At 45.5% G+C, this 14,537-nt stretch overlaps 1 protein-coding gene across 1 annotated transcript in view; it reads right to left on the bottom strand.

Moving 5' to 3' along the window:
• ALK (ALK receptor tyrosine kinase) overlaps window positions 1-14,537 on the bottom strand; it is a 694,610-nt gene that overhangs the window by 56,124 nt on the left and 623,949 nt on the right. The window contains exon 12 of the mRNA XM_021087669.1: window positions 992-1,154. Within this exon, the coding sequence (XP_020943328.1) occupies window positions 992-1,154 (163 nt within the window). The remainder of the gene's footprint in view (window positions 1-991; window positions 1,155-14,537) is intronic.

Below are 14,537 nucleotides of genomic sequence, written 5' to 3'. Positions count from 1 at the left end.
TCTGAGCCTCAGTTTCCTCATCTGTAAAAGGAGGGTTGAAGCCCTGGCCTCGCCCACGTCATTGAGGACATGTGTGAGGATGACAGTCCGGGGGGTGGTTAAGCCAGTGGGTCTTGAGGGCTGCATGGGCATCATGTGGGAACTTGCTAGAAAAGCGTATTCTCAATGAACGGATGGAGGGATGACCACCAGGCGTACCACGAAGACCCCTCCCTCCTCAAGCTGCATCCAATAAAGGTCAATGTTTGTCATACGTGCTTCACGAATGTGAAAATGTGAACATGAAAAAAAGAAGTTCATAGTTCTGGACCCCACTTAGACCTATAAAATCATACATTCCGAGAGTGGGGCAGAGATCTGAGTTTTAACCAGCCTTCCTGGCATTCCGATGCCTGCTGGAGGTTAGGAACCGCGGGTCTTAGCCTTGCCATTGGCTTCGCTTAGCTGAGTGCCTTTTGGAGTCGGGCCTCCCTCCAGCCTGGCCTCCCTCCAGCCTGGCCCTGCTCTATGGGATGCTGTGGGGTTGGGGTTCGCCTGGGACAAGAGTTCCAGAATAGCTACTTGCAAACAATAGAGGCCCAGGAAAAGAGGCTCGAGGATAGGAAATCATCTTTCATGTTTTCTCATCACACGTTTGTTTCCCAAACATTTTTACATTCATTGCCTCGTTTGGACAGCGTGAAGTAACATTCAACGAACAGCCCATGATAATTATAATTATTAATAAAGCTAAAGAATGTTCTGAAGCGAGCTCATGCGTGCCTATCATTTCCACAAATAGGCTGTGGGCTCCTTGAGGACAGGGGACACAGCTTCCTTTCTTGCCATATTCAGTCATCCCAAATTTCCCCATCTCCAGCCCTTACACTCTGGTATGCGCTAGTGTCTTGGCCGGCCCGGGCACCCCAGGGGGGCAGGCTCCCCAGGCAGGACCCCAGGCCCCTTCGGGAGGGTGGATTTGCTCCTCAGCCTCCCCCTCCCCTGTACGCACCTGTAGGTGTCGGTGGCTGGCACCTTCCAGGTCTGGATGCCCTTCAGGGGGCCCTCGCTCCCCACCACCACGCTCAGGTTGGAGTTCCGGTAGGCGTTGTTGCACTGGGCCTGCGTGGGGCCGTGGGGCCCACTGGCCCCGCACGTGGTGAACAGCCAGTGAACTGCGGCAGAAGAGGAAAGGCAGTCACTCGCTTGGCCTGGCCCTCCCTCCTCCACGGGCCTCCCTCGGCTCCCTCTGAGCTGTGGGCTCCACGGTACCAACACCTCGTTCCAAGATGGCACCAAGGTCTGGGCAAGCAATGTACTCCGTCATTTAAACTGCAAACTCCTGTGTGGCACGCCCAGGTCAGGTGCTGGGGGAGAGACACACATAGAGCAGATGTGGACACTGGTCTTAAGAAATTCACAGCCTACTAAACGGAGATCAAAAGGGATGGAACAAGACAGGATGGTAAGGAAAAAAAAAAGAAGCTATTGGAGGGAAGAAGGGCTAACACTGCACCGCGGGAGTTCTGGGAGGGAAAGAAGACCCCTTTCAGGGGAGACAGTCCTGGGCAGCGTCTGGGTCGCCCCCTGGTCTCACCGAGTCCAGCACAGGGCTAGGCAAACCACAGGGGCTCAATCTGCCCTGTTGGGACTCGATCTAACCTACTCCCAAAGGTCTGAAATCTGCATATAGGATCCTCTTAGCTGGAGGAAGATCAAAAAAGAAAATTGGACGCAGAGTCAGCTTCATGCCCTCCGCCTCCACGGCATCTGGGTTTGGAAATGCATTGAAAACAGCTTTCAGGCTGTCTCTGTAACAGAGAGTAGGAAACTGGGAAGCAGGTTACATCTGCCTCTGGTGCATGTCCTCCTTTGCCAGGCCCTCACCACTTCCTGGCACTCTGTCATCACCTGGAGCACCCAGTGCTCTTAGGTGGCTTCTGGAGGTGCCTCAGCAATGCTCAGCATACCCCCACCCTGCCTCTGCCAATTCCTTCCAACCTGAGCCAGGCTGGGACTTTGGGGGAATTGTCAGATTTCATGCTGGCAGAAATTCTAACATGTTTACAACTTATAAAAACATCCCCTCAACGTGCTCTTGATAAATTTTTTTTCTACTTAAAACGCAAAAATCTCATGATAAGACTTAAGAAATTATTTCCCTTTGAAGAGAATAAAATGGATTCTACCTGCAGAAAATTATGAAAAAATTAATTTGGGGGTATATAGCTTTGTTTGTTAAAATGTAAAATTCTTTTGAAGACTTTCAACAAACTTGAGGCAGAAATGAAAGGCTAATTGGGGTCACTAATGATTAGCAATGAGATTGCCATTACACCGGGCAGTCGTGCTCATCTAAAACTGGGCTGGCTGTGGTGAGCTTGTGGCAGTGCCTGGACCCCAAGGTCTGGAGACCAAAGCTCTAGCTGGGCTTCCAACGCATACAGCGACGCAGCAGCATACTCAACACCTTACGGGGCTCCGTTTTTGTTTTTGTTTTTTTCAAATGAAGATGTTGATGTCTATTTGGTTTCTGAAGGTCATTTCAAGGGCAAGAAGGTGATGAATTCATTCATCTGTGGTGTGAATGGCTGTTAAGTTTCTAATCTAATTGTATTATAAGGGGCAACCAGAGCAGGCTTGGCCAGCTGTCCTTTTACTGTCGCCAGTGCTCAAATCACCAGAGGGCCAAGGGGAAAGGACACGGGCTTTGAAATCCACCAGAACATGTGGGTTTGGGAGCAGCCTCTTTACTTATTGATTGTGGGATCTTGGTTGTGTTCCTTTATCTGTGAAATGGGCTGGATTGGCATGAGGACTAAGGAAGGAAGGATTCGAGGGGTATGAACGGTCACCGTGAGATCCTAGCCTCTAAAAGTGTGAGCTGTGTCACCGTCTCATGCCTGCACCCGAGGCTAGTGCTATTCCTGATAATGGGACACATGCCCAGGGTTTCTGTGAATACGGATCCCCTCGCCAACGGCACCCGGCAATTTACTTTTTATTTTCTTTCTTTCTTTCTTTCTTTCTTTCTTTCTTTCTTTCTTTCTTTCTTTCTTTCTTTCTTTCTTTCTTTCTTTCTCTTTCTTTTTTCTTTTTGTCTTTTTAGGGGGGCACCCGCGGCATGTGGAGGTTCCCAGGCTAGGGGTTGAATTGGAGCTGCAGCTGCCGGCCTACACCACAGCTGCAGCAACACGAGATCCAAGCTGCATCTGTGACCTGCACCACAGCTCAGGGCAATGCTGGATCCTCAACCCGCTGAGTGAGGCCAGGGATCAAACCTGCGTCCTCATGGACACGAGTTGTATTCCTTAACCACTGAGTTGCAAAGGGAACTCCCGGCACCCAGGAATTTAAACTCAGTGAGTTGGGGATGAGGATAGAAGCGGGGAGAAAAAGGAGAGCTCAGAAAAGGAGAGAAAAAATATACTCCTCCCCATGATCTCCAGCTTCTTGAAGCTTATTCTGCGGGTGCAGTCTGCGCCTATCAGAGGGCCTGGGTTTGGGGGCGGCCTTGGAACGCATGGGCTTGACACCCTACCCAAGCATCTGTCCTTCAGAAGGACCCTCCTCTAACTTCAGCCTAGCTTAACATTGTCTTGGAGGTTCCAAGATCTTCCCAGAGATGCTGGGTTTCTACTTTTTGGCCAAGTTGAGCACCTGATGAGGTAGGAAGAGGGGCTTTGGATTCAGATGGGCCAACTTTTCTCACCCTGGATTTTGCCCCTGAGGAGCTGTGAGAGCTGGGGTAAATTATATAGCCTCTCTGAGCCTCGGGTTCTTAATCTGAACAAATGGAGATGATAATACCTAGTGCTTAGACTTGCTGTGAGTATTAAATGATGGCCTAACAAAGTGCTTAGAGATGCATAATGAATCTGGTTGAAAAACGGTGACTTCCTTTCCAATTTCTGACTGTAGGGAAGCAGAGATACTGAATCTCAAGATTTATGTTCCCCAGTCCGTAAAGAAGGGACTCTAGGGCTGTTTCTCAATAAAGGGACCAGTATTTCCCCAACTCAGCGGACATATATTAGTCTCAGGTGGTTTCTATACACAAAATTCTGTTTTCATTTTCAGTGACTGCTGATGGAAAGATCCAGAGCAGGAACTCTTTCTAAAGTGGATTCCACGGGAATAGAAGATTTGCTGTTCCAGGTGAGAGCCATGATACAGCCAGCCAGAATCCTGTGGCTCTCAGCAGCCTTCCAGGCGTGGGTGTCTTCCCTGCTTCCTTGGATGGCTCTGACCCTCATTATCTGCCCAGAGTTGTCTGGAATTAATTTCTGTATCCGGACCAGCACCACTCCTAGGGTTTCTGAATTTTTTGCCCTCTGTGCAAAGGCTGAGTTTTATGGGTGTGGGCTTGTCTTGCTGAAGCTTTATCCTGTTCATGCTCTTCATTCATTCTGTCTGGCATCTCAAAGACATCATAGTATGCCATAGCAAGAAGGGAGCTTGGAGAGCTCTGAATTCAGTGGCTTCCAAATGACTTGAGGACCTTTAAAAATCCAGATTTCAGGGCCCCAGAGATCCATATTAGTAGATACTAGGTTGGGGCAATGGTGGAGGGAAGACAATACTTGCATTATGTGAAAATGTTCCCAGGGGAACCAGCCTGCTGTACACAGGGTGGATAATCAGTCAAGCCAGGAGTTAAACATAGATATTCTGAGTTCAAGTTCAAGACTGGAAAGGTGCTACAGTCACCATGAAAGCCTCATGGAACCTTTCTGTGAGTCTGTTTTTTGTTTGTTTGTTTGTTTTTTCCCTTTTAAATCTATGATCTAGGGCTCAGTTAAAGCCAGGACAGACTCAACTAAGCTTGCTCAGGACGAGAGAGTAGGCAGGCCACCATGAAGGGACTGGTGAGAGTCTGGTCAGGACACCGTGGCAGGTCGATCCTCCACTCCAGAAAATCCCACAGTAGCGTAGCCTAGCAGAGGGGGCCATGAGTACCAATCAGGAAACAAACAAGCAGGTGCTTAGCACTAGGGCTTTGGTCCCCAGAGAGGACATGGGGAGCCGGGAGGTGTCAGAAGGGAAATCCAGTAACTGGAGTGCTTGTAAGGTCAGGAAGCAGAGATACGAGAAGGACTTGGGTAATAAGCAATAAGGCAAAGTCTTAGTTTCCGGAGGGAAGATCAAGGTCACAGTGAGGTGGACTCGATGCTGAACTGCCGGTCTGAGAGTTCAAGGGTCCCCAGCTGAGAGTCTACCTTGATCCCCGAGGTTCTGTGGAGCCACTGGAAGATTAAACGGCCCCAAGGAGGAGCCTGGATTGGGAGCAGGGGAGGGAGAAAGTCCGCTCTTTCTTTTTCTCTTACTTAAAAAAATGAAACTATTGTATTAAAACTCCTTTATGAGAGAAAGAGAGAGAGAGAGAAAAAAAGAACTGCTTTATCTTGTTCTAACTTATACCACATACTGGAAACCTAGTTTAATACTAACTTGCACTTAAATTGTATAAAGAACCCACAAACATCAGAGTACTGATTGGTTTCAGACAGCTGAGTAGAGAAAAAATCCATTAGGTGCTGGGTTTCATTTTAAGTATATTGCAGCGCCCTCCAAGAAGAAACAAATCAATTAGTAATATACCGCACAATGGTAAAAAAAATAGGCTAGATAGTGATTGTGCTGGTTTTATTACTCTTGCTAAGCCATCTCATATGCTCAATTGAATGCAAAGAAATAGAGCGTGATGCAAAGGGAAATCAGTTCTCAACTATCATTATTAATCACAATAATAAGGATCTGCCTCACACTGAAGGCCCATCTGGTCGTCCCACGGAAGAGCACTCTATGGTTCATGTGCATCTTTTATAATATTTTGATTCCGATCCATGGAATTGAATTTTATCCATATCTGTTGACTGAGCCGAACTTCACAGGAGCTGTGACTTACTGAACCATTTTGCTGCTCATTGTAGATCCCACGAAACAAAAGAATGACCAAAATCTAAGTAACCATAATTATTCACTATCTGTAAATGTATATGACACCATTCTTTATTATAACGTGGAAAAAGTAATCCCTTTTTATGCTTATGTGATGAAAATGAATAAATTATTCTCCTTATTGGGGCACAATGAAAATAATATACATAGGGTTGTCATTGGGAGATTAAAATACTTCAGCTCTTTAAACCGTGGAGCAGCGTCCCTCCTAGATTTAAATCATTGTCTGATTATTGCTTTCTTTTTTTGATGCCAGCAGTTGTTGAAGCTTAATGCCTAGGTTCATTTATTTATTGGGAGTTGCAAAATAATGGTATTCAAACTAGACTTTTTTTCATTTAGTTGGAATATATAAAGAGATGTTTCCTCTCATCTAGTATTTGGTTACCCAGTGGTATAGTTCATATAGAAAGGCAAGATAAATGCTCACTTTTTTCTCCCTGTTTGCAGTTTTCAGGGTAATGATTTCCTTCTCTATCATCCTCCGAAGTTGACTAATTAGTTGTTTGTATATCGTTATGAATACATGAATTTAAACATATTTTGAGTTTTCATCAATCATAATTATTATCCTTTAGAAATTCAAATTGTCGCATTTTTGGTCAGTGGTAGTTTCCTGAGTTCTTCTACTTTGTTGCCGTCTGATATGATGAAATGCTCCTTCCCCAGACCTGAACTCAGCCATTGTATCAAAAGCTTTGGATCTTTTACTGCAAAAAGGTATTTTAAGTATACGATCTGGATGCTATAGACACTTCTTGCTACTGGATTGGTGACTGTTTCTAGGATTTTTTAGTGGACAGACCTGCGAAATATACATGTTGTGTATATATGTGTGTGTGTGTGTGTGTGTGTAAGCAAAAACATATATATGTGTTTGTAATACACACATATGTATATGACAAAATACCCCATGGACTCACACTGATCGTTCCAATTCAAATTCAGGACTACAGCGTTTTTAATTTAACCTCATCTGTATCACATCTGCATTTCTTTTCCCATACTAAGAAACTTGGCTCTCAAGAACACAGGTAAAAATGGAATTAGAATATTCTATAACTACCCATTCACTTTATCCTTCATTATACACAGAGCGGTAGCAAAGTAACAACACCGCAGCTATGCCGTAATCAGTATAAAAGCAGAGATCGGTAAAAACTTTTTTTTTGAATAATTGCTTTCCCTCATAAAATTTTTTGGTTATACTCTATCTACACTGTTTGGGCACACTGCCATTTCATATGTCACTCTCTCCTCTTTAATTGGTAGTCTGTAAGTATGATACGTTTAATACTCATATCAATCATGTTGATATATCTCTAGTTATTTTGGTTGTCTCAAGTCTGTTTTCAAGTAGATTCCTTAGGAAGGGCTCACGGGAGCAATATTCCTTGAGTTCTTGAATGTTGATAATATTTTTTCCCCTTGAATATATTAAATGATTACTTCATTTTCTTTTGGTATAAAGTACTACAGTCAAAAACTCTGATAACATAAATTTCATTCTCTAATAAATCACTTGCTATTTCTGCTTAGATGCTCACAATATTTTAATCTTTTTCCTTAAGGTACAGCAATTTTGCTGTAATATATTTTGATATTGCTCATTCTGAATCAGTATTCTCAGGTACACAGATAGGCTCTTTTTCTTTTTGAAATTTCTTTTTGGCTTCACCTGTAGCATGCAGAAATTTCAGGATAGGGATCGAATCTGCGCCAGTGCAGTGACCTGAACCACAGCAATGACAATGCTGGATCCTTAACCCACTGTGCCACCAGGGAACTCCACAGATATGCTCCTTCATAGGTAGTTTCAACAAGAACATTTTTCTTATAGTTTTTCTGGTTTGTTTTTGTTTTGTTTTGTTTTGTTTTTTTGCTATGGCATGAAGCAGCTTGATGTGGGATCTAAGTTCCCAGATCAGGGACTGAACCCAAGCCTCTGTGGTGCAAACGCTTAGTCCTAACCACCAGATCACCAAGGAATGCCCTCAAGTTACAGCTTTATGTATTTGTTTTGGTCCTTTTCTTTCTTTCTTTTTTTTCTTTCAGTACTTCCTTATGTTGGCTCTTCATCACCTAGCTTTGATGTACACTACCTTTCTGATTTTTAAAAAAGTTTTTTTTAAGTTTCTCTTTTCACTTTCTATTTCTCATAAGGCATTAACTGTTATGTTTATTTGCTTTTGCAGTCTTTCTGATTTAGCCTTCATTTCTGAAATTATTTTTTCCTTTACTTCAATTTCTTCTCTGAGTTTCACAACCTACTTCCTCATTTTTTATAATACCGATTTATGTTATTTTTCATTGTTTTCTTGTCTGTTAGCTCATTTTGAAATAGAAGGTTACAACTTTGATCTCTTTCTGTGTGTATCTTTCTGGGATGCTTTCATTTTTCTGTAAGGACGTTTTGTCCTCTATGCTCTTTTTAAAATTCTTATTGTAATTTGGATGGGGTTTGAGCTTGATACTTATGCATTTTTACCTGAAATTAATTTTCACAGACTTTACAAACATAGAGAAGAGACTTGTGGTTGCCAAGAGAGAGGGAGATGGAGTGGAATGAGATGGGAGTTTGGGTTAGAGATGAAAACTATTACGTGTAGAATGAACAAGCAATGCAGTCCTACTGTACAGCACAGGGAACTATAATCAATCTCCTGGAAAGGACCATGATGGAATATAATATAAAAAATAACACATATAGATGTATGATTGTGTCACGTTGCTGTACAGCAGAAATTGGCACAATATTGGAAATCAACTATAGTTTAAAACTGCATACAAAAGAAATGAATTTTCTAGAAATTTTAGGGTTCAGGAGATTTTCTAACTTCACAGAACTTCCTCTACTCTCTCTCTTTTTAAATAATACTGTTAAAAATATGGCAGTTTGCTTTCTGATGTTTCTGGCTCCATTTATCTTCCCCACTGGAGTTTGGCTATCCTCTTTTTTTGGTCTCTCTTATCCCTATCCTACTCAATAGTGATTTCACCCCCAGAAACTTCTTCTCAGGGTGGGCCCTTTCCTGGACAGGACGCTCTGTGCCCAGACTGCTCGAGCTCCTTCAGGTCTTACCAAGGTCCCCTGTTATTAACATGCCACCAGGCTGGCAAGGACCCTCCTAGTTTCAGCAGCTGTTCTCAGCTTGTCAGTCATTTCCAGCCACCCCCTGTCAGCTATTCTGGGGTTCTCCTGTTCTCAGGTTTGTAAGACAGCCTGTTGCTTTCCTCATCGTTCTCTTGTGCAGATGCTGATACTGCACAGGGTTTATGGAGGTTGGCACGTTGTCCTCACTCACTTGTGTTTTGGAGCTGGAGGGGAATATCTTATCAAAAAAAATTTTTGTTGTTGTAAATATCCGCAGGTTTTCAATTTTGACATATGGTTGCTCAGTTTTTGCATAAAGATTCAGAGATTTAAAAAAACCCTACAATATTAGTGCCATCACTGCCATCATCGCCGAATCCTTAAAATATCTAAAATTTAGGAATCACTTGATGTGATGTGCTATGATCAGCCCCTTTGCACTATCTCTCTGGTCAGGTTTCTTGCCTGTATTTCTGTTCCTGGGACTGCAAGGTTTTTCAGATTTCACCCCAGGCCATCTGCAATGACCATGGTCTAGAACTTGCTATTATATTCTGCCTTAAAAAAAAATGCAGTCTACTATGTATAATATAATGTCTTCTTGATAGTGCCACTTGGACTTGAGTTGTTTAGGGCTGTTTGAGCCTTTACTCAATGACCAGACATATTTCACATTAACTCGCTTTCTTCTCTCGGTACTGTCGGGTATGCTTCCTCCGTGCTCCAGAATGTTCCGTGCTGAATCTTATTTTGTACCCAGTGTGGGGTGAAGACAGGAGAGGGGCTCTATACTGCTCTGTGCATCAGACTGAGGGGGAGCGAGCTGCAGAAAAACCTTTATTTCACAGTTTTGGAATATATTTATATCTGGATACTTATATTTGGTGGAGAGTGGAACGTACTGGAAGTCGGATCTGAGATAAAGGAGGTTGCTAGGATTCTGAACAAACAGTGCTGGGACTCTTCAGGCCATCAATTTCAACGTATTTAATTATGGTACATTTATGTCGCACCTCCTTCCTCCAGTTAGTTTAGCTCCTTAAAACCACATCAGGTCACGCCATAAGGGAGGGGAAGAATTGTTACTTTTATCTCATAAGACAGGCAATCATGTACAAAAGTGAAACAATTGGCCTGTGATTACGGAAGCTAAGGGAGGAGGGGGACATCGCATTTACTCTTTTTTTTTTTTTTTTTTTTTTTTGTCTTTTTGCTATTTCTTGGGCCGCTCCTGCGGCATATGGAGATTCCCAGGCTAGGGGTCTAATCAGAGCCGCAGCCACCAGCCTACACCAGAGCCACAGCAACGCGGGATCTGAGCCGCGTCTGCAACCTGCACCACAGCTCACCGCAACGTCGGATCGTTAACCCACTGAGCAAGGGCAGGGACCGAACCTGCAACCTCATGGTTCCTAGTCGGATTCGTTAACCACTGCGCCACGATGGGAACTCCTGCTGACTGTTGTTGAAGCATTTGTTTGTTTCTCAGACTGAATTTGTTTCCAGGTACCCCCCTCCGTTAGTCACGCGTGGCTTTCTGGTCTTTTCTGTCGTATTCTTTTTTGAGGATGAAATGTTAGGAGGGGTAACGACAGCAGCGACAGCACCAGCTCTGTCTTTTGTACCAGCTGTGCTCACACACCATCTCTTCCTCCCTGCTATGTCTTTCCTCCCTTGGCCCTCACCCAGTTCCTCTGGCTGGGCTGGACAGGCAGGGTGCCTGCAAAAGCTGAGGTCTTGCAGGGGACAAAGCTCAGACGCCCGCATCCTTTTCTGCGGAGAGGCAGGCATCGCTTTGCAGAGGAGAGCCTCGGAGCAAGCCAGCTCCCGGTCAGCAGGGCAGCCAGTCTGCGCTGTTGAGATAAAAGCTCTCAGGACTGAATTACCCTAAGCAGCTCTGACACCCTGGCAATCTGAGGGCGTTTCTAATGGCTCCTGGGACGGCTGCTGTGTGTGTTCTCAGCCTCCGCCTGCTCCCTGAGGGAAAGGCAGTAACACATGAGAGAGGGAAGGTCACAGGGAAAACACTCTCCGGAAAACGGAGCTGTAAAAATTAAGTTAGGGGAGGCCTCGGGGCTAATTTGGTTATTCCCAAATTGGCTTCAGGCCGGAGTGGTGTTGCTAAAGCGTTTGATGCCGAGGCGGCTGCTGTGGGCTCACCCATCTGGGGGCTACACGTAGTGGATTTGATTCTGGGGCTTCGGTGGGAAGTGGCGGTGGTGCACATACCAGCCTTGCCACACTCAGGCCTGAAGAGTCATGGATTTCTGCTCCCATCTGCTCTGTCCACATACCTGGGAGAGGACCCCTTGGTCTGGTGCGCGGCCACGGGGTTTGTGTGATGGGACCTGCTGCCTCCCATGCCGTAAGGTCCAGCGGCTCCGGGGAGAGAGGCATCAGTGTGGGAGCCAGAGCCCCCACTGCCTTCCTCTTGGGAGTCGTTTTTTACTGTTCGGTTCCAAATCATGAGTGAAATCCCTGCAGGGCCCTTGGGACTGTAACACCTCTGACGGGTGGGCAGATGGAGGCACAGGGAGCCCAGGGGCCGAGCGCTGGAAAGAAGCAAACATCCCGATTCCTGGGTCAGGGTCCCACACTTTCTAAGACAAACTGGAGAATATTCCCACGTGAAAAGATACGATGGGAAATCCAGATGTCAAGGACAGAAAGGAAGGTGGTGGGAGAGGAGTTCCCATCGTGGTGCAGTGGTTAATGAACCCGACTAGCATCCATGAGATCACAGTTGATCCCTGGCCTTGCTCAGTGGGTTAAGGATCCAGTGTTGCCATAGCTGTGGTGCAGGTCACAGACACGGCTTGGATCTGGCGTTGCTGTGGCTGTAGGGTAGGCTGGCGGCTACAGCTCCAATTAGACCCCTAGCCTGGGAACCTCCATATGCCTCAGGTGTGACCCTAAAAAGACAAAAAAGAAAAAAAAAGAGTGGAAAGTGCAGGGAGAGAGGATGGGACCCAATATCGGACCTACACATGATAGACAGAACATATGATACAAGACAGGAGAAAATAAGAGTAGATTCACTTCTCTCTCCTGTTTCTGCTTGTGGTCACTGGAGATGCAGGGGCCACGAGGCAACAAGCGTGAGGAAGAGGCCACGAAGATCACAGAGACGTGGGTCTTGACATGATCAGGCATGGAACTGAGAGTAGTCATGAGTAAGGCCCCTGAGCTAACATCAGCAGGCATCTGCCCACCTTGGACCACCAGCCATTGTCTGGCTCAGACTTAAGGTGCACGGAGCCTTTTAGAATCCAGATCTCTCACTGCCTTGCAAGGAAAACACCACAGACCAGAGGGGGGTAGGCCCCTGAGGAGCTGGCATGCACACACACCAGCACACACTCACCTTTGCACACCCACATCCACATAACTGAAATGCAGGAACCTTGCAGTCTACAAGGAAACACTCGAGTCCTACTCCTTAGTGGTGTGGACACGCCACTGGCCCTACGGCTGATGGAGCCGATCAACTGATAGACTGAATGGACAAGTCAGTAGGAGCTAAGTCATAAGGCTGGCAGAAGAAAAAGCAGCTCTTGTGAGGCTCAGGGAGTCTTTCTGACTTTCAGTTGGGTTGCTGGACAAGCCTGAGCTGTGCCTTATTTTCCTTACCCGTGAACATTAATCCCAAAATGGGATTGTTCGGTCTATCAGTCACTTAAAAATATCAATTAAATGAATAAAATTTATTCTCACCTTATTATGAAGTCACTGTCAGTCAGTATTCACTATAAAAACCAAATCAGTCCTCTCTGATCCAGCTACCTTGGATTTATTTGAAAAACTGTCCCTGGAGAAAGTTCTGGAGTCCCCATTATTTCTGAGAACTTGACAAGCTTTAAAAGACTAAAAATCCTCTTTCAGTTCATATCACTGAGTCTTTGGGGTCTTTGAGATCTTTGGGGGAATCCTCTATGCCCTCACCCAAGTCACGTATTTCCCCCAAAGGGAGTTGGAGGATTTCACCTGCAAATTGGTGATCAATGGATGGGGGAACTGATTGAACAAAAGAACACAACATGCAAAATACTTTCCCCTCTTTGAACATAGTTAGTCTTTAGAGGTCAAAGACTAGAATCTGGAGTTCCCATCGTGGTGCAGTGGTTAACGAATCCGACTAGGAACCATGAGGTTGCGGGTTCGGTCCCTGCCCTTGCTCAGTGGGTTAAGGATCCGGCGTTGCCGTGAGCTGTGGTGTAGGTTGCAGACGCGGCTCGGATCCCGCGTGGCTGTGGCTCTGGCGTAGGCCAGTGGCTACAGCTCCGATTCGACCCCTAGCCTGGGAATCTCAATATGCCGCAGGAGCGGCCCAAAGAAATAGCAAAGACAAAAAACCCAAAAAAAAACCAAAAAAAACCAAAAAAAACCCCCTAGAATCTGCTTGAGACTTCTGCAAAAAATACTAAGGAAAAATATGCCCAGACACACACGAATGTATAAATAAATAAGAGAGCACCCAGCTCATAGGTGGAGAAGAAGGAGGATTATAAATATGCTGAAAATGTGTAGAAGGCAGCATATGAGGAACACGTGAACTGGGCCAATCTTTTCTGGTGTATGGTTTAATAACGTTGGTAACAATATCACCTAACATTTTATATTAGGATATTGTTTTGGACCTTTCAAGCCTGCTGGAAATGATCTCGTTTGCTCACTGCAAGAGCCAGCTCTGAGAAAGAACTGTGGCAGGTAATTATTATCCCTACTTTATGGATACACTGGGGCTCAGAATGTTTGACTGTCCTGCTCTGGTTCCACAGCCAGAACCACAGTCTTGAGGACTCTTTGCTGACCCATCGCCCATCCTGTTAGGGACCGGTGCTCAGGAGGTACATTGTGAAGGTGCAGTGTCTGTGGAACGTTGAACAGAGAGGCTCGAGATCACTGCCAGGAATTCTGCCCATCAGAATCCACAACAGGCTCTCAAAGCTTCCTGGCACTTGGCTGATCTCTGACACACAAAAGCCACTGCAGGTAGGCTGCCAGGCAGCCCAATGATCTCTACCTCCTGGTAGCCACACCCTCACGTAATCCCCTCCTTTTGAGTAGAGGCAAGACCTGTGAGCTGCTTCTAACCAACAGAATATGGCAAAGGGGACGGGATGTTATTTCCATGGCTATGTTACGTAAGATTGTAACTTCCATCTCATTAGCAGACTCCCCATCTCTCTGTCTGTCTCTGTCTCTCTTCCTCTTTTTCTCTCTCATCACTGGCTTCTCCAGGAACTGCCAACAACCATGTGACCCTGGGAGCAATTCCTTGCCAAGTCAAGCTTTCAGATGAGACCCAGTCCTGGCTAACATTTTATGCACCTTATGAGAAGCCATGAAGCCGATGACCCAGGTAAGTTGGGCCTGGTTTCTTAACCCACAGACACGGATTCACCCATGATCCTTTCATCAAACCCATGAAATCCAAGAAGCCCTAAGAAGAGAAGCGCCACTCTTGGACGTGAGGACACAAAGCACCAGAAGGGGAAGGTGT

The sequence above is a fragment of the Sus scrofa genome, chromosome 3, assembly GCF_000003025.6.
Source record: "Sus scrofa isolate TJ Tabasco breed Duroc chromosome 3, Sscrofa11.1, whole genome shotgun sequence".
Classification (NCBI taxonomy): Eukaryota; Metazoa; Chordata; class Mammalia; order Artiodactyla; family Suidae; genus Sus; species Sus scrofa.
This window is presented reverse-complemented; position numbering and strand designations above follow the sequence as displayed.